Raw genomic sequence first — 21031 nt, 5'->3', positions numbered from 1 at the left:
TGAATCTATTATTATTTATAACCTGCTTTATCCGATTATGGTGTCTCTTTAAAATACAAAAAGATATATCTGTATGCTGAGGAAATATTGTCGTTTTTTATAAAAACTATTCAAAAATTCAGTTTGTGTATAAAGTTCTGGGATGGATTCTAAAAATGAGTTTATTACTATTACTTTTTTCTATATAAGTTCCCTATTCCCTGCAGGTTTAACTTTGAAGAGGAGCCATAGAGAAAATCAACTCATTTATTATTTCCCCTTTTCTACTGCTTCCCCTCCTACTATTCCAACTAACGCGTTTTAAAATTCTCACTTTGAGATTTTTTTTCACATTTTTTTTCACATTTATCACTCTCTGCCACATTGACGAAGACACTCTCTTTGTCTCCCTCTCTCTTCCTTTCTCACTCTCGCTCTCTCTCTCTCTCTCTCTCTCTCTCTCTCTCTCTCTCTCTCTCTCTCACTCTCTTCCTCTCTCCCACTCTCTTATCAATTTCAAAGAGCTTTATAAGCATGGAAAATAAAGTCGTCCATGCTTATTTCGCTTATTCTATTTGTTAATATTCATTAAAAGTAAAAACCTGTCACAATAATACAGACTGTCTCCATGACACAGTAAAAACACAAACAAACAAACCACAATCTGCCTCATCTCGCACCGGTCTCGTAACGTGTGCATTCCAAACGCCGTCTCCACTAAACCTGTACTTGGCCCTGCTTTAATAGAACCCTGCCGGATTGCGGCTAACAGGTGTTGGAATGAGCGCACACACACACACCTGCCCCCCAAATTAGTCATAATCAGCCCGTTACGATGGGTGTAAAGAGGTCATGTTCCCCACGCGGTGTTCAACACGGCCCTCTGTCAATCAAAGGGCAGCCCCCCGGTAGTGGTTGTTACGTGCGCTGCAGAGTAGGCGCGGTGGTTGAAGAGAGCCAAGCACACGCGGGGAGCGTTCCATTAACGGCGTGAATTACCACTCACCGTATTGTGTACGTTTTCCAGAGCTGAGGTCTTATTCATGCGGGGGGAATGAGTAGAGTACGAGTACCCACCAGTGCTGTGAGATCCCATCATCGCTACAGTGGAGTGGGACGTGTGCACTGATTCTTTGCTGGTTTATTGCCCTTCTGGTTTGACTGCTGTAGACTACAGCAGCTCAGTACAGTAATAGTACTAGTAATAGTACTCTCTGCATTGCTAAAGGCAGTTTCCTAGTGCTGTAGTGCTAGAGGAGCGTGGTAGTACTTGTGAAGAAGTACTAGAGCAGTAATCGTTCAGTTCAAGAACCGTAGTATCAGTATTATTTCAGTAGAACTAGAACTGCAGTACTAGAGCGCTAATAGAACAGCACTGATACTTGTAAAAGGAAGTAACACCCCTGCTGGTATACTTCTAGGTCAGCAGTACTAGTACGAGTACTAGAGTAGTAGTCCATCACAGGACACACACAAAGACACAAGTGCACTTTACACACACACACACACACACTCATACATCTTTGAGCATGTTCACTGTCTACAGCTGAATGTGACACAACGCAGAGTCATCCTCCTGACCCTCCTGCTGAGGACCACAATGTCATCTGGTGAGCAGACACACAGAAATCCAGGTCCTATGCTATTAGTCACTGACTGCAGTGAATCTCAGACTTTTCTTCACTTCTTCACTTCTTCACTTCCTTGGAGATATTTATTTCAGCAAAGTAGTCCTTTCACTGGAACAAAACATTTTCTAGAGTTAAAAAATGATTTTAGCCATGCTTCTTGTATCGCTGAACCTCGCCTGACCTGAAGTGAGAAAGCTTTGTCCTAATAAAAAAACTTTGTCCTAATAAAAAAAGACACTGCGGGCTGCATGCAACCACATTCAGGCAATTTCTCCTGCAAAATCATTTTAGTGTGTTTATTTTAGCTCTAACTTTTGCAGATTTTCTTTCTCCTTGATTTTCAACATCCCCACCCCCCTCTAATCCTTTAAAGTACCCCTAATTGAGAAACACTGATGTAGCAGATGCTTTTATCCACAGCCCCTTATGGTGTTTGCACAATGCCCCAATAAACACCAACATGGCAGCAGACTGCCAATCCCCTTGGTGGTTGACGGCGGTTTCTTGTTGAATCAGTGTTCTTATGGTCGGTGCTGGTCGTGGCCGTGTTTGCTTGACTCTCCTGGGTCTTTCCACGCCAGCTTGCGGCCTCTGTCCAGTGATGTGTTTATTGTGTTTCTTAAGAGTTAGTTCTGAGGCAGGTCATTCAGGAGCAGCTAGAGGAGGCGTCTTGCTCCAGGATGCCCACAGGTAGGGTATAGGGGCCCGGGCAAACCTTGGGGGATCGAACCAAACTTTTCCAGCTGGGATATGAAACGCCCTCGCCGCTAGACTATCCTGCCGCTAACCCTTAACCTTTAGTGTTTTGAGGTAAAACCGGTTGACTTCAACAAATGGAAGGATTGTGCTTTTCTAACCCTCCCTCCCCTCTTGAGGTGGAGGCTGCTAAGTACTCCTGTGCCCTCGCGCTCTTCTCCTGCTCGCTCAGAATGTTTCGTTGGTCGTGTTTCAGACTGAATGTTGGAGCAACGTTCAAAACTGCTCTGGGTGAAGTCTGACCCAGCACCGCGCTCGGTGGATATTGTATTCATTACCAGGCTCGTGATCACTCCCCATTTTGGCCGTCCAACATTCTTTTTGCAACTAAACAATCAAGCCATTTATTTTAGATTGACAACCTTGTCAATTCTCCTGTGTCCATTATGCAGTAGCATTGTTTCTGATGAAAGGCTGAGGCATAAATCACGGCATGAATCAGATAGTTTCAGGGTGAGTTTGAGATAATTGGTGGAGGGCTTAATAAGCCTGTGAAGGCTATGGGGGTGAGCGATGGATGACTTTATTAAACGAAGGCGATGGCAGGTGGTGCGACAGGCCTTTTGTTCTGCAACTAAGTGCTTCACCTCATTCCTCAACCTGATGAGCTGTCAGCTTGATCTTATGTTCCATAACAGCAAATTATACTCACTCAATTAATGATGACAAATTTGTTTTCCCTTCAGACAGCTGTAATGTATACAATATAAACCCTTTCAAAGAGCTAAACATGGGCTACTTCTAATAAGTGGGTAATGGATTTTGGGATGGAGGCCCCTTCAAACATTGTTGTTGCATTCTGTGTCACAGGTTGTTACATCAAATCTGTGTGTGTATGTGTGTTGTTGGTGAAATGGAGTGGGTGAGAGGTATGCAGGCTATGCTGTGTGCATGTTGGGCTTAATGGACACCGAGTGTAGGCGTCGCAGAGATGGAGTTTCAACTTTGATGCTGTTTTTTCATTTTGGATGGAGGAATTTTTGCGCCATGATGTCCAAATAGTTTTTTACGCTGAATCCATGCGTTTGATTAAAGAAAAGAAGGAAGATACAAATGTGTATCGCAGGAAATGGCTGTTATGTGATAGCCCACAGTGCGCTAAAGAGGTAGAAGAAATCTGCGATAGTTTGTCTGTCCTCCGATGCGCATTGAGGATATAATGTTGCATGTTTTAATGAACATTTGCTTCAACCCAGAAACTACAAATACCCCATAAACGCCTATAATAACGACACAATAGTTGGCCCGCAGGGACTGTATTAATGAAGCAAATAAATGTGCACGTCTATGATCCAGTTATCGAAAATCTGCTGCATGTGTGATCATATGGGAGCGAGAAAAATAATCTCCATTCAGCAAACGGACCATCATCATCACGTCGCCCACAGAGGCTCACCGACCATCGTGCTCCCACTTTGTCGAAACATAACAATCATACTGTGACATGCATGTTTTTTTCTCCAGACTTTGCGTGTTCACTCACCCATGTCGATGCATCTGGTTCGCAACCCCCTGACGTCCGGTGCACAGCTCAAGACTCGGTCCCCTGGTTGTGTCCTCCCAAGAAGTCTCGTCGTTCACCGCTGACGGTGGCGACGTAACGCAGCAGGCGTCTTTTGCAGACAGACGCGCACACTGGAGCGGGTTCACCTGCTCTTCTCCCTCTGGGGGATCGGTGTGGACGCGACGCGGAGCCACGCCGCGCGGGTCCGTGGTCCGTGGTGCTGCACAACACGGCACTTATCACGCATAGAGCTGCACAACTTTTTGGAAAAGGAAAAGGGCGCGTGTTAAAACGCGACCCGTCGTCGAGATACAGGTTTTTAACTTGGATCGCATATGGGGAGTTATCCAGAAACGATGCGCTCTCCCTGGAAACCCAAGAAATCGGATATATGCCCAAATAAATGTTAAATAAAGCGGCAAACAGACGTAAAGAAAAGTAGCGTGTGGACGCCCTGTTTTGATTTTCTTCTTTACGGAATGAAGGCTGTGGGAAAAGGTGCGCAAACATCCAGTAGGAACAGAAGGCTGGGATCTGTGCAGAGAGGAGGGAGGCTTGCAGCCAGTGGAGGCTTGCGATGTGAAGACACTGTGTGTGTGTGTGTGTGTGTGTGTGTGTGTGTGTGTGTGTGTGTGTGTGTGTGTGTGTGTGTGTGTGTGTGCGCGCGCGCGCTGTCTGTGTGTGTGTGTGTGTGTGTGTGTGTGTGTGTGTGTGTGTGTGTGTGTGTGTGTGTGTGTGTGTGTGTGTGTGTGTGTGTGTCTGTGGGGGGGGGGGGGGGTCTGTAAGCGGGGGACGTGCACGCTGCTACGCTATGGGGGCGCGCGCGTGTGTGTGGGAGAGAGACAGAGGGGATGTTGGTGGAGATGGGGAACGACAGGCAGTGGTGTATATTGGCACGATCACGAATGTATGCGATGTGTTTTTTTATGCCGTAGCTTTGTGCTGCTGTTGTTTGCTGCTATTCTATATGTTTATATAGATATAGGATATTTATATAGTATGTGCTGATAATGTATTTATATAGGCTACCTGTAGGTAGGCCTACGTGTATGTTTGTAATTGTAGCCTATTTTAATGCATAACATAGCATAACATTACATTAACACATGTCTTTTTATGAGTGTATGCCTACATTATAGCCTACATTATTTGCTGATTTTCTATATAGCCTTCCTATACATAAGATATACATTCTATATGCACGTTTATATATATATATATTACCCATCATAACATGTATGTATGTATGTATGTATGAATTTACAGTTTGTCTGTCTGTCTGTATAACACAGGTATACAAATGCATTTCTATGTGCTTATATATATATATATATATATATATATATACACCTTTCAGTGTGAACAAACGTACACCCACCAACAGCTCTTGGCCAAGTCTCACAGCGATCTCTGCCCGCTCCGGGTCTGCAGGCGCAGGTGCAGCCGTGATTATTGCGGCGCGGAGGGACGCCTGTTCGCCAAACTCTCGCGGCGATTACAGCCAGCGGCGGTCTAAATAATAACAGACCCCCGGCCAGCGGAGCACGGGAGTCGTGCCGAAGGATTGGCTGATGCCTGATGGGCTTAGCCAACTCTTTCTCATCACCAGAGAGAGAGATTCTCATTTCCTCACTGCTCCCTCAAGGCAGGGCCAGATGTTTCAAACAGAGGAGGGAGGGGGGGGGGGGGAGACGCTAGAGAGATGCTAATATTCTCACTGTTCACTCCAGGGACGGGCAGATGTTTCAAACTAAATATAGCGTACGGACGGACGATGGACTCAATTATCTTACAGAGAGGGAAATAATTAGGTTTTCCAAAGCAAAAAAAATGCTACAATTTCGTATGAGGATATAGGCCAAAGAAGTATAATCTAACACAGTGATATATGGAGAGAAGGGCCAAGGGCCTATAATAGGCCTACATTTACAAACAGCCGGACATATGCTGTGTTCCTAAATAAGTGCACGTAACAGCCTGTGTGTGTCCAGTGTTGTTGGAACACTTTTCTCGTCCTCTGTTTCCCCTTATTGAGAAGGATGCCGTCGAGTCACGCTAGAGGAATTATTCACCACACTATCACACACCAAACTGCAGTCCCACAAGCAGATGGACGGATAATGATTTTCTCGTGGGTGGTAGGCCTATTCGTTGTCAAGGAGGGTGTAAGAGTCCACAGTTGTTCTTTTGAAGGGTTTTTAATCCTTAGTCCTGGCTGTTGGCATGGCAGAGATGTACAGTTTCCTCTTCACTTGACCACTTTTACAACTACTACCACCAAGACTACTACTGGTAGGCTACTACAAGTAAGGGGCAGGAGGGGCGGCATTAGCTCAGGAGGTAGAGCGGGTTGGCTGGTAACCGCAAGCAGTGGCGACTGGTCATTAGGGGCAGGTGGGGCTCGGCCCCACCTACTCTCACAAGAAAAAAAAATAAAAAATAAAAAATAAAAATAAAAATATAATAAATATATTATATTAAAAAAATAATATATATATATATATAAAATAAAAAAATCTCCCCAGAAAGTACTGTAAAATAATAAGTTCGGCGCTTTTAGTTCATTTTTAGTCGACCCTAGCTTGCTTCTTCCGGCTGAGTTCATCCGGTGGGGCAAGAGGGGCTCTAGCCCCACCAGCCCAATGTAATGTGTATTGGGCTTGAAAATTTGAAATGCGCATGCTCAGAGTGTTTCTCTGTTGAAGTGGACGGAGATTCTTTTACTTCCTGGTGGGGCTAGCCCCACCGGCACCGCCATGGACATATATGGTTCGTTCCACTACAGCGTAATGTGTGTGGCGCGCGTGATGAGTCATGACTCGAGTAACCTAGTCCTCACCTCACGTATTCAGAATTTTATTAAAAGGTTTTATTATTGAGCTATTGACGTTTAATACGTAACAGTGCTTGTGTACATTTTTATTGGTTATTGAACTGTTAACCCGCGAACTTGGGTTCAATATGTGTACGAAAGACTCCCTTTGTTTACGTGACGTTGCCTAGCAACGCTGCGCATGTGCAGCCTTTATCCACTTCGTTCTGAGTTGGAGAGTAGCACGTTTAAGTTCAAATAGTAATTAAAGTAGTTTGTTACTATACAAGTTAAGCGCCTGTAACATCAGTGTTAAATGCGTATGTGCCGGTTGGTGTGCGTACCTTATGAAAGTGTTTATCGGTTCGCAGACGTAATAAGCGACGTTGCGGTGGTCTACATGTAATGCGCACGTTCTATTGTTTACAATTAGCATGCTAAGCGGAGTTAGCTTTATTCACGTCTTATGTTGCCTTACTATGTCATATGGATGCGATTCATGTTGCTTAGCGTAATGCCCCATCCACCGCTTGCTTTGCATGTCCCGCAAACCAACCAGTGGAAGTCAGGGGAGGGCGAAATAGTTTCGGAAAGCACCACACTACTGCGATGAGGTTGATTTGTTTATCGGCGTTACTATGGCGATCATGACGGTACTGAGCATAAAGTAAAAAGTAGATGAGACGATAGAGGGGTTAGAAAGGGGGTTAAAAGGATTTTTATTTCAGTTATCCTATTTTTGCACCGAAAATATTTGAAAACCATGAAAGTTTAAAAAGTAAAAAATAATGACCGCTACACAAGCAAAGTTTCACAGCGCCCCCTAGGTTCTATGAACGCCCCCGTTGAGAAACCCTGAGGTAGATCATCTGTTGGAGCACAGATTTGAGACCCTTAGTCTGGAGGAAAAATTAGAGGTAAAACGCCTTGGTCCCCACCATCCAAGGGATTTTGGCATTAGCCAAACCGCTGGCAAAAACATCTGTGCATTTAATGTGGAGTTAAAAAAAAAAAAAAATATATATATATATATATATATTAATATTAATTATTAAAAAAATAATAATAATAAAAAATATTAGCCTAGCCCCACCTGTTTTTTACATGTAGAAACGCCACTGACCGCAAGATTGGTGGTTTGATCCCCGGCTCCTTAGCGTGTAGAGCGTCTAGCGTCTAGAGTGTCGTGGTGTCCCTGAGCGAGACGCCTCACCCTGACCGCTCCTGACCAGCTGGCTGTCGCCCTGCGTGGTTGACTCCGCCGTCGGTGTGTCAATGTGTGCATGAATGGGGTGAATGTCAGTCAACACTGTACAGCGCTCTGGACAAAAGCGCTTTATAAATGAGGACCATTTAAGTAGTGCTACTTGTATTCCTTTTTTTAATACTTAGTTTTTATTGAGCATTTTTGCAACAAAACAATGATATAGACAGTACAGATAACAGATACAACTGTCGGCATGATAGTATTCTTTTGTTATTATCGCAAATGTTGCATGGGTCACAGAGGTTGTAGAATTGACTTTATAGCTACCGGAAAGCAAACAGTATTATAAGATATCAGACATCACAATACATCACAAACCACACCATTATTTTAGCAAATATATATTCCATTTTGTCCATCTTGCAATATATAAATCATACTCCAATCTAAGCAGAAGAGTTAACCTTTCCATCTCGTGAATCTCTTTAATAATTTCTAGCCAATTATCTATTGTAGGTGGATCGGCCTGTAACCATTTGCGAGTAATGGCTTTTTTTTGCTGCTGCAGTTAATATTTTCAGAAGATATTTATCAGTTCTCGGTAATTCTTCTGGAAAATCACCCAAATACAATGATACACACGTCAATGGAATCTGTATTCCCAGAATTTGCTTCATAATTTCCCAGATTTCCTCCCAAAATCTTTTTAATTTTAGACAGTCCCAAAAGATGTGATAATGGTTTGCTCTTATTACACCACAGTCCCTCCAGCATGGATGGTTTGATGATGTTATATGCATTTTCAATTTAGGAGTAATGAAGTAGCGAACGAGGTTCTTCCAGCTAAATTCACGCCAGTAAGCAGAACAGGTTGTAGAGAAAACATTTTCACATATATTCTCCCATTGTTGGGAGGTTATTGTGTCATGTAGTTCCTTTTCCCATCTAACTTGTGGAAGTTCCTCTGCCATTTGCTATTCCCTGATATAGTTTTGAGATGATTGATTTAGTACTGCTATTGTACGTTTGTATTATCAATTGTATAATCCCATTAGGTTTCAGATTTGTCTGCTTTTTGTCAATCTCTTTTAAGAAGTAGTGGCGTAACTGCAAATATCTGAAAAAATCCTGTTTTTCTAAATTGTATTTTTCTCTAAGCGTCTGGAAGCTTTGTAGTGTGTTCTTTTCTATTATGCTATAGTAAGCAGTGATTCCTTTATCCATCCAGAATTTAAACCTAGAGTCCATACAATTTGGTTTGAAATCTGAATCAAATGCAATCCATCTAAGTTGTTTTAACTGGGTCCATAAGTTTAATTGTTTTATGACATCAAACCAGGTATTTAAAGTAAAGGAAACCAAGGGATTAATGTCTTCTTGATTAATTGAAATACTTGTATTCCTATACTATTGAAACTGATCCTACAAATACTACCTCTGGTACAAGGATAAGTAGTGCTCCTGATAGGCAAAGTAGTACTACTATGAGTGCCACCACTACTTCTACAAGGAGTAGTGATATATATATATGATATATATTCCTACTCCCACTGCTCCATCATCCACGTGAAAACGTCAAAGTGTTCCTAGGAGCTGTGTGTTTGCCTCTCCCTGATCCCTGCTCTTCTCAGTGAGACAGGTGTTCTGTCGATAGGATAGGTCGCATGGAGAGAGCACACAACGATGGAGAGAGCAAACTGTTCGCCGGCAGCCTCTGCTTTTGTTATAATGGAGCGGGCCTATTTTTTTTATTTGATTTGAGGTTTGAATTGATGTCACGTCCAGTTTTGTTTGGCTAACCTCTTTGTCACAGTTAGGGCCTCAGAGGGGGTTTTGGGGTTAGGGTTAGGGTTAGGGTTTCGGCCCCCCCGAAACCCTAAAACCCTCGAAAGGGGGAAAGAAAACCTCACTTAATCCCAGGGGGAAGGAAACCTTGAGGGCAGGAATACACAGCTCTTTCCAAGTGGCTGGGAGTGCAGCCCCGATCAAATAGCAGTATAGGGAAAATGTGTAGAAATGAAAATAACGGTTAATAGTAAAAGGATATTGGCTAAATCACAAAATATCATGAGTTTTCTTTGAATTGGGTTAATAAATACCAAGTATAATTTGCTAATGGTTTTTCACACAAAGCTTATGAACCATATTTCTTTGTAAATAATAATTATGATGACTCAATTTGATTAGAATAATTCATTCAGATTCAGTCAATTAGTTCAAGTTTGTGCTCGTTATCTATTTAGTAGCGAGGCGTTCATCGTGATGGATTTTGTTTTGGAATGTATTGATACATTCTTTGTCAAAGGGCCACTATTTTATTTTATTTTATTTTTTGTGTGATGTTTGTCAGCCATCACAAGCCTGGTGGTTGACAACACTCGGTGACGACCTGGTGCTAAAATTGCCCTTTGGAGAGCTGTTGAAATGGGGAGCTTGTTGATAAATGTAAAAGAGTCACTATATGCACTGCAATATATCTGAATGTGCACTGCTTCATTCCTAATAGTGAAGTTTGGCGAAACGGCCACAAAAGGCCTCTCAAACAAGAGTGGGCTGGAGCTGTCACACAAACACAGTACTGTCGTCGTAAGGATGAGTTGTTTCTGGTCTTTTACGATGTCTGAGCAACAAAAACACATTTGAAAGACTTCAGGCAAGTTCACGGCCACTTCACAGTGCAAGCACGAAACGGCCTCGTCTTGCATTTTCAAATAAAGTCACGACAACAGATGCATACAACAAGAGCATGTTTAGCCCGTCCTTGAGCCTGAAGATCGTGACATTTTAATAAAGCAGTCTACAACATTGGACAAGGAAACGGTAATCGCTGCTTTTATCTCATTACTGCAGCTCCCTCCCCACACCTACCTCCTATCTCTCCGTCTATTCTGTGCTCTGGGACTTAATGCTGCTGATCAGATGCTGGCTGGAACAAATCGCAGCGAGCTCGTTAATGGCGAGCTGGCCCGTGCTTGTTGCCAGTAGAAATATAAAATCCATTGTAAAGTTTAACTGATCCATTTCAGATCCCCTCTCCCGGCCCAGCTCCCAGCTACTCTTGATCATTTAATCTCTTATGAGCATGAAGAGTAGAAGAGCAGTCATACATCCTGCACTTAAAATCGTTTATTTTGTCCTGTAGTTTACGCCAGAGTAGATTACAAGATAGGAACTGAGGGTTCTTTGTCAAAACTACTGAATGCCCAAAAAAAATCAAATGCATGCAATTGAGATATCTAGCTTATTAGATCTAGGTTTTATCCACATTAGAGCATTATGTAAGGAATAATGAACAGAACACCGGTCATTATCGGGAAAATAAGCCCCGACAGGGCGAACCAGACTTGCTTCGCCCTGAAGGGGCTTATTTTCGATAATAACCGGCGTTCTATACATTATCCTTCTTATTACACGACTACTTGCCAAAACTAAAAAAATATTTCTCACTGTGTGTCTTCCTTCAATTTATTTGTTACCATTTGTAGTGTTGATCAGCTGAGAAATAGTCTGCCAACCGAATACGCTGGGGTTGATAAGTTACCAGACTACTGGCGGAGTGATACAAAAGACGTGAATCAGAGGCAAAAAATCCACTTTCCTTGACAGCGTTATACAAAAATAATTGACCGCCGGAAGTCGGGAAGGCCCATTCAAGTGAATGAAGCATTCTACCGCATTAAGAGAATAAAGAATAAAAGAGAATAAAACATTTCTCTTTTACTTTAAGTTTGTAGTAAATAGTTAAGTTTCTAAACTTTTTCCCGTGGAAATTCTCTAAAGCCAATTGCACAATTGCCAAAAACAAAAACTTTGACCAAAGATTTATAAAGGCCACTTTCTTTTTGTGAAATTTTTGGATTCACTCGATACTCAAATCTAGTTAAGTAACAGTTACCTAAGGACACTAGTATCCCTTTAAGCTGAAGGCCGTATAGAATACTGACTGCAGACCCTCATGTCAAGATATTCTTCTGAGCTCAAAACACCACCTCCACTCATTCTCCTCCATGAAAACAAGACCTTGCGTGGATTTCAAAGGAAGGCTTTGAAACCCAGCGAGAATACTGATTCAATTTAAACACTACAAGTTCTCTTTGGGAAGAGTTCTCCTGAAGGTCCCCTGGAGAACTAGAATACACATCTTACAACCTTAGGGTGTGTGTGAGGGGGGGGGAGAATTTGCTAATTTGCCTTACTAAATACCCAAACAGTTAATTTCTTTGCTTCCCTTAGCCGAAAGTCTTGAGTATTTGCTGTCCGTTGTTCACTTGAGGCGTTCAGCAGTGAGCTCATTCTTCCAGCTCTGGTGGTGTCTCCAAAGTTCAGCTGGTGGTGCCATAAATTATGAACATGTAAATGTATTCTTGAGCATCGGTCATTCAAGCACAAAAGGTCACATTAGCATAATCACTTCCGCCTGTGTCTTGTGCGTTTACACTCAACTGAACCTCTCGAACGGTTACGCAACCGTGGGCCCCGATTAGCTTGACAGTTAAATACGTGATTATGTTGTGTACGTATGTTATTTGTTGTCATGGATGATTGAGGCTGAAGTGTGTTCCGTTTATTGTGAGTGCGTGTACAAACCAAGAATCGTGTTTAGAGAATGCAAGGTATACTGTCAGGTTTTTTTAATGGATCCATACAGGTTGTCTGTTGTTAGGGCTCCTGTTGCCATTAATGGGTATGGTGCCATTAATACAACACCTGGCCTGGTAATCTATAATGATATTATATAACTGTTCTATAACTGTAATCTATAACGATATATATAAGTGTGTCCTATAACTGTAATCTATAACTGTACTCTATAATCCTATTCTATAACTGATAATAATAATTTGATAATCATATTACATAACCTTCATATAACTGTAATCTATAATATTGTATAACTGTGTTCTATAGCTGCATTCTATCAGTTTAATCTTCAACTGCGTCCAAACCGTGTCAATCCGTGATTGTTTCTGACTTTACTTTAAGAAATGTCACATTACTTCAGCTTGAGGTGTTTCTAAGAAGCCCTTGAGCATGTGGCAATTGTTCTCTGAGGGCAAGACCAACTTTCACTTTTTCAATTTGTGAATGTTTTCTAAAGGTTAACCTTAATAGAGTCTCAAGACCGTTTTTGTGTTTATGCATAAATGTTGAAAGCAAGGATGGGGAGAGAGAGAGAGAGAGGGAGAGGGAGAGGGAGCGGGAGCGCACATGCAGAAAACTACGCTCAGCCTAGCAATCTGTAGTTCTCAGTCCGCTGAGAGGAGCAGCATTGTGGCCAAACAAAGCAACAAGGTCCTAAGATGATATCAAAAGCATTCTGAGCACTTCCTATGTAATGCTATTTGTCGTGTTGAAACACGGGGTAGTGGTCCTGAGACCATCGGTAATGCACTTTAAGTGTATGTCATTAGCGGAACCCAAGGTCAGCTATGTAAGGCAAATACAATGTTGAATATTGTTTTGGCAATAAGTTCCAGTGTGCCTCCACAAGTGTTATTTTGGTTTGTGGGGATCTTTGTCTGCAAGGCATATTTAGCAAGTTCAGCTAAATACTTTCAGAGTGGTGTGACTATATTGTACTTTATAGTTTGCTCAATTTTCAATGGTGTCCCTGATAAGATTTTCAAGATTTCTCTCGCAGATTTCAATTTACCACAGTTCCGAGGCCCCAGTACAATCACAAAGGATCTTAACTTTGAGTTGAAAAAATAAGGCAAAGGAGATGGGCAAATGGGAATCATGTTGTGTGAATCATGTAAGTGTTAAATTCCAAAGTTTGTATTCTTAGTATTCTTAGTGAATACAATCAGGATAATATTCAAGGAACCAGCTAAGGAAAAACCTAAAAAGTGTTAGTTTCAAGACGTTACTTTTTTTTCTAAAGTAGGAGCGGTGGAGGTGTGTGGTTTTGGGGGGCAGGACGTACACTGTCTGCAGCCTTCATTCCCATGAAGCACCACCATGAGACTTAAGCGCCACGATAACACATCTCCCTTTGCTGTCATTTAAACTGAGAATATTTTGGAACACAACGCTTAATATATTTCATGCCGTTTTTGAGTAGACTACTCAGTGCAGAAATAGCAGTGACGGAAAAGACTTCAGAAATGCATAATGGAATTCCTGTGACTGTTTCAAAGGAAACATTCTTGTCAAAATATTCTTGTTTTATATTGCTGTTGTCTCGAAGGGCTCGGTTGTGTCTTGAATTTGCCCTCAAATTCAAGCTTTCTGCCCGAGTTCATCTCCATCAGAAAATAGTTCCTATGGTAACGATAGCCGACTCTTGGTCAGTTTGTCACGTTGTTATGGAAACTAGGCTCATGAAAGTAGTTTCGGCTAGTTAGCGTAGCGATACTTTCTGTAATTAGGCACGATATTTTTGTCCGTTCTTTCACCAGGCACTTAAACACGCTTGAGTGTAACTTGCGTGTTATTGAATGTGTAGTTCTCCATTGATCATTTGTTTCTTCGATTCCCCTGTCCAGCGCCGCCCTCCCCTCGGGTCATCCAGCCAGCCCCCTATTGCCCCAAGCTATAATCAAGGGTCACCAGGCTAAAAAAAGCTGTCCCTTTTCAGGAGCAATTATTTAGAGTGCCCGTGATGACAAGCGTTGAACTTTCCTAATACTAAATAACTTATGCTAAAATGCTGCCCAAGTCCCGTGTATCTCAGCCCCGTCTGACTGTCCTGATTTCAGGTTGACGGTTCGGTTCAGTCTGGCCTCTGTCTGGTTGAAAACCTCTCTGCACCAATTCGCAAAACAATGGCGTTGCCTGGGAAAGTCTAGCAATCAAAAGAGCAGTGTTTCACCTGAAAAAGATATGTTAGTTCATTATATCAGCACTGAAAGCTTTTTCCAGAGAGGCAGGGCATTGCTTTAATTCCGACTGGTTTTGACCGAAAAAAGCAAACTGATGTATTTATTAGGCTGATTGGCTGCATGGGGTCGTTTGAACAAAGTAAGGCCGAACCCATCTGTGGAGATAATTTGCAGCCCAGCCAGGGCCTGACCGATATTTATTTGGAAACACATGCGCTTTGATCATTTGGTTTTAGTATTTGTCCATCGGCTGTTCATTAATTAAAGTCCTGATACCACAGATTAATAAGGATTACTAATCAACATTCCTGCTGAAACTGGAACCATAACAATGTGAGGTTTTGTAAGATATCTGGTCAAATTTTAAAATGAGCAATTCAAATTATTCAATTGTAATTTATTGATAGCGTTCAGTAAGGTATCAGGCTGCAGAGTATTAAAGAACAGCCGCACCGTTTAGCTTCAGTTTAATCATAATTTGAGCAGTTAATCCCCAATTTACTCTGAGGTAGGAACCTTGATAAATCCCTTCAAGTCTTCCTTTTAATAATAATATATGGATTTCTGTTAATTCCATAATTCATTAACTCTAACTCAAGGTTACCGTAGTCGATAGTACGTAAAAGAGGATGACTAATTGAAACTTAAATTAATCGGAGAGGAAAGAACCGTAGCTCTAGCCAATAGCCTGAGGTGACGTCATCTTTTTGAACAGGAAGGGAACTTGTTGAAGTCCTTTAAAAATCCCCAAGGAGTAGTCACTAGTCAGCCCAACTGTCTCTTTACCCCAACATGTGGCAGACATAATCTACCACCTCTGGGCACAGACTGGGAATAAAAAGTGTCTCGATATCTTTATTGGCGTGACAAGATACATCTCATTCTGCCATTACCTGTAAGAACTCTCGGTCCGTTCCGGAACCTTCCTGAACCGTCAGATTGGCCGCGACGCCCACCCTGCTAGAATAACACCGACAAATGTATATTATATAACGATATCAAGAGGCCATTTACTGCTGATTCATGTGTTCTCATAAGTGTTCCGCTGACACATTGAGGACCACTAAAGGCCTGGCAGAACGGGATGCCCAGTGCCCGCTCTCGTGCTAATCATGTTGCTTGGTTTAGGAATATGAACACGATTACTTTTCATAGATTTTTTTCGGGTTGGTTGTCTCTTCCCGCGACTAACACTTTTGTCATGGGAATGATGAAACCCGTTTTCTCATTTTCCCCAGCTTTGAGTTTTGCCTGAACCAAATTGCGTCACAAAATAATTAATTAAAGGGGTGAATTAAATATATTCATTAAAAGTAGTTTGTATTTATGGGCCATAAGCACACGCCCACACGCCCACACACACACACACACAAACATATTTCCCAAGTCGATTTTTTTGAGGAAACCGTCAATTAGGGAACAACTATTATGAAACCCTTCTCTGTAATTTTTGAGACACGCTTGATGACATGTCATGCGTTCGTGTGTCAAGACAAGAATGGGACGCGCTGTTGAGTGAAAATGTTTGCGAGCCCTTTCAGGGCAACACAATAAAAACACAAAACAAGGAGGACTCGCTCCAATAAAGCAGTCATTTGATTTCACTGACGTCGGGCGTCTCTGCATATCAATCTCACTAACCACAGCTAACCACATTCATGTCTCCACATTTAAATGCAGTTTAATTGGATATCCGATATCAGACTGAATCATGCCACTATTCCGGAACAGTCCGCACAAAATGAATCAAATGCATCACGAGCGAGCGAGCGAGAGAGAGAGAAGCGTTGACCCGTAGATTAACCTTAACGGCCGACACGGCGATAACACGGCAGCAACAAGCGCCCTCCGTGGGTTTATTGAACGCGATGTTGGCGATGTTGGAAATCCAGATACACTTGTGAGCTCCTGGGAACGCCGGAGCGTCCGGGGAGCAGCGGGAACGCCGGGGCCTGTTGTGATTGTAACACTCACGAGAAGCCTTGATAGCATCTGCAACGCCGCGGTACTGCCAGTTTACCCTTGGGATAAAGAGGGTTTTAACTGTGTGTGTTCGTGTTCGTGTTCGTGTGTGTGCTTGTTTATATACAGTGTTGACTTTCCCTTGGATTCAAAGGGAGGGGGGAGGGGGGGGGGGTTATTAGGATCTATTACCAACATGTGCCTTTTTCACCGTGGGTTCACGTTCAAGTGGCGGACTAAAGCGACATCTATTCTTGTTATGATGCGCTTTTGGTGTTGTGCGCAGCGGGGATGTAAACATTTCAGAGGTATGCGACATGCAGCAAAATCACTGTATGAATGTGTGGGTGGGGGGCGGGATGCCACTATTTTTGGCTCACACCGGCGCTAGCAATTCACACACTATCATTTAGGTTTCATCCTTAACCAGAATTCTAAGGCTGTGTTCATCTACCTGCTCCTTAATCACAATTATCTAAAGTCTCACGTTGGTTCAATTGGCTGCTGAATGACATAGTATTAAATAAATGTGTGCTCATTCAGAAGCAGACTCTCCCTGGAAGCAGGAATCCCTCTCTCGCCCTCTCATCCCCATCCCTCTCCTGAGCTGCTGCTCAGGGCTTCTTCCCTCTGGCATTCTGGGAGTTTTTCCCTGCGAGCTCTGAGCCCTTCGTAAGGATTCAGAGGAGGTGCTGTCGACTTTGAAGCCCTTTGAGACGGTAACTGTCAAGACAAAGTCGACGTGTTTTACGATCAAATGTGCAGTCTAAAACACGGCCAGTGTGTGGAGGGAAACTCTTACGAGGGTCATCAGCATAGTTAAGCAAACAGACCGTGGTGATAAAAAGGTGATTAAATAAGTTGTCTCTGTATAAATTGAATTGACCTGAACTAACTTCAGGAGCAAGATTTGAAGTAAAGATCTCCTTAGATGGCTGTTCAATAATCGACCAGTAGCTGGTCAAGTGTTTGTGACAGGATATGGACAGACAGTCATGTATAACGTACCGACAAGTCACCCAGACCCGAGCAATCGATCCCAGACCCAGACCTGAGCAACCCATCCCAGAACCATCCCGACCTGGAGCAATCCGTCCGTACCCTTCCCTCCGTGCGACTGATTCACGCTGGGCCTAGCAGCACTTCCTCCCTTTTCTTATTAAACCCTTTTCTTCTTTCCTCCATCACTGCCAGTGTACGACACCCAGCGATGACACCAGCCCGGGGGGGGGGGCGCGGCGGACGCAGGGGGGCGATGTTCGGCTTAGCGGGGACGGGGGGGTGGGGGGGGGGTGTAAGTGAGGGCAGGCAGGGCGGAGGGACAGGGAGGTGTGTGTGGAGTTAAAACATGTTTGAAGTGAACCCCTCCGGTGGCGGGCTCCCGGTGTAAGCCTGTGTGTCATTGTCTAAAAGAGCCTGTTCTTAATGCACCCGCCGCTGTGATAGCACGCCGCGTCACCAGCACGCCGCTTCACCAGCCGTTGATTTCCGTGACATTGCCTCGGAGGAGGCTTCTGCTGCTGCTGTGATGACCATGATGTCATTGGGTTAGGTTCAGGAGTCCAGGCTGCTGCTGCTGCTGCTGGTGGTGGAGGTGGTGCTGGTGTTGGTGTTGGTGGTGGGGGTGGAGGTGGTGGTGGAGGTGGTGGTGGTGGTGGTGGTGGTGGAGGTGGTGGTGGTGGTGGTGGTGGTGGAGGTGGTGGTGGTGGAGGTGGAGTGTGTGTGTGTGTGGCAGCAGTGCAGAGCTCCTCACTGCAGGTGTAAGTGAGCTGTTGTAAATGCTACACACCAGCTCGGGAGCAGTATTTAGCATGCTAGTATAGGTTAGTTTATCTAGTGCTAAGAGCTAGAGCTAATTGGTGTAGACGAGTCAATGTGATGCTGCTCCATGCTGCACAGCTGTCGTGATGTGCAGAATGTTTTACACTTGTTGTCATGTGAATAACCTTATCTTGTATAGTGTACAGGTATAAAGTATAGTTGAATGTACTAGTAATGCTAGTAACAGCATAGCTTACTTTAGTTGATGTAGTATGGTTAGGGATTGGTATTAGTCTCGGTAGAATCGTATGGTGAATTTGAGTTTAGAAGTATGTTTCAGCGGTATTCATTTATGCATTGAAAACTAGGCCTGTGAGTAGGAGCACCGCAACATTTCATCATGGATAACAGATATGATTACAAATCCCTTAATACTCTCCTATAGCCGGCTGCATAGCTACCTGCTGGCTGATGAATAGTTTACTCTCCAAATGCATGTTTTTATCGCAGGTGGAGAAACGTTCTGTGGGATAATCTTCAAACCGTATCTCTGCTACACAAGTCAATTATTCTTCAAACTCCCTTGGAGAGATATTCAACCCGTAATGCGCACACTCCTTTCTTCTTCCCCTTCGGCTGGAATTTAAAACCCCGGCGTTCATTTCATGAAATAAGTTTAATTTATTAAATGGCTGGCTTCGTTATGAACTGTTGTTTGGGGCTGGGGGGGCGGTTATCATCGATGATTAAAATGGAGAACAATTTATAATTGGATAAAGGAAGATTAGTAAGCATCAAATCAACTGCAACAACCAATTACTTAAAACAAGACATTACAGATATTAAAAGGCTAACGTGGCATCAGCTCACGGCTCGTATATCACCGGTGTTTGGCAAGGACGCAATGTCATCGCAACAGCATTTACTTTATATTATATTTATGGATGTATATTTGTCTATAATTAACGGCATTTACTTGATATTATATTTATATATGTGTATTTGTATGTGATTAAATTAAATGTTAAGGTCCCGGGTCAGTCACTTAAATTATTCGCATGTAAGACTTGGCAGTGACTATCCATGAGTTTAATTGAATAGTGTCTTGGACCGTGTACTGCGCGTCATGTTCAAACCGTCTCCACACAGTGAAACAGATGGTGTTTTAAAGGGCAATGTTTGACCAACCAGGCGTGACGTTTATTAGCCATTACGTGCCAATTCAAGATCTACCCTGAATAGGGCTTCAGTCACGTGATCTGAAGTTCCATAACAGAAGTTCACGCCTTGTCACGATGGTGGGCGAAGCCACGGTCACTGCCCAAGCCTGCTGTCTCGGTGCTTCTTGAGTAGACCTTCTAGATGATGATGTCAATTATTTTTGTCCATGCTTCTACTGATGACATGTTTCAAGCTAACACCAGTTATGAATGGTTTCTTCGCCGCATAGTGGACAACGCCATGAGCTTGTAGATAAGTTAATCACAACAAACATGTTTAGTTTAGTTTAGTTTATTAGGATCCCCATTAGCCATTACACAAGGAAACAGCTGCTCTCCCCAGGGTCCACATTTAACAAGAAAAACATACAATAAATCAACAATATTGTATGTTTAACGTAAAACGTTCCATTACCACCTGCCTGGTAGAGTAGTTATGTCTACTACTGATGTAATGAATTAATTTGTACAAACAATTTGATTTGTTGCTAACACAAATAACACAAAGTGAGACTAGCTAGCAGTCTTTGTTCTACCATAATGTGATTAGACATAGCCTCTTTGCCATTTCCGCCCAAGCCGAGACAGACCAAAGGTAAATAAGAACCTGTGGGCGTGGCTTATTTACCATTCAGACCACTCCCAATGTAAACTGAATTCTAATTCCTATGTTCGAGAGATGCTTCATGAACCACCTGCAGAACCCAAGCTTGTTTACCTTGTCTCTGTGTTGGACTTAACCACGTGTTGAGCATTTACCACTCTCTAGCCCGAGATTACCATACCACAAAGGATCAAATTAGTGTTTCATCAATGAAGGACTGAAGTGACCCAATCTACCCGTTGTCACCATCTTTATTAGAATTGTGAACAAGGTGGGAGTGTCAGCCCAGATGTTTGATGGATGGCTTAGCCCACGACTCTACCTAGTGGACTGTAGCTGGCTGATCTATCCGTCATACATCTGGTACGGGAAGACTCCCAGTGGGGATGTCACAAGGGGTTAGAGAGGGGAGGAATGGCCAATTACCATCACACCTGGTGGTATAATAGAAGCCCTTTGAAGAAGCAGAATATTGACCCACTGCTTTGGCAGTGGCCACCGCCAGGATTAATAAAACGCCCCTCAGATGACTGCTCTGTTCCGGAAAGACAATCTCCTCGCTGACAAGCGTTTTAATTAATTTATTCTTGGATCTTGACGTGTTTTAATTATGCTCATATTAATTATATCCAGTACACTAAACGACACAATGGTACCGTGTGATATGTCTGGCATCTTCACGCAGACACTTCACGTCAGCCGTGTTCCCCCCCGCCCCCCTGCCCCTGGCGTTGCTGGCTCTGCATCAGAACACAGTCCACCAGCTAATGG

The 21031-nt window shown here is 43.1% G+C and overlaps 1 protein-coding gene across 1 annotated transcript in view; it reads right to left on the bottom strand.

The window, feature by feature from the left end:
• Positions 1 to 21031, bottom strand: part of LOC311363307 (leucine-rich repeat transmembrane neuronal protein 4-like) — a gene marked incomplete at both ends in the record, with an annotated part of 72802 nt that overhangs the window by 51193 nt on the left and 578 nt on the right. Inside the window, one exon of the mRNA XM_084483264.1 lies at positions 3884 to 4090. Within this exon, the coding sequence (XP_084339390.1) occupies positions 3884 to 4090 (207 nt within the window). The remainder of the gene's footprint in view (positions 1 to 3883; positions 4091 to 21031) is intronic.

This window comes from Micromesistius poutassou, assembly GCF_964030765.1.
Source record: "Micromesistius poutassou genome assembly, chromosome: 18".
NCBI classification, from domain to species: Eukaryota; Metazoa; Chordata; class Actinopteri; order Gadiformes; family Gadidae; genus Micromesistius; species Micromesistius poutassou.
This window is presented reverse-complemented; position numbering and strand designations above follow the sequence as displayed.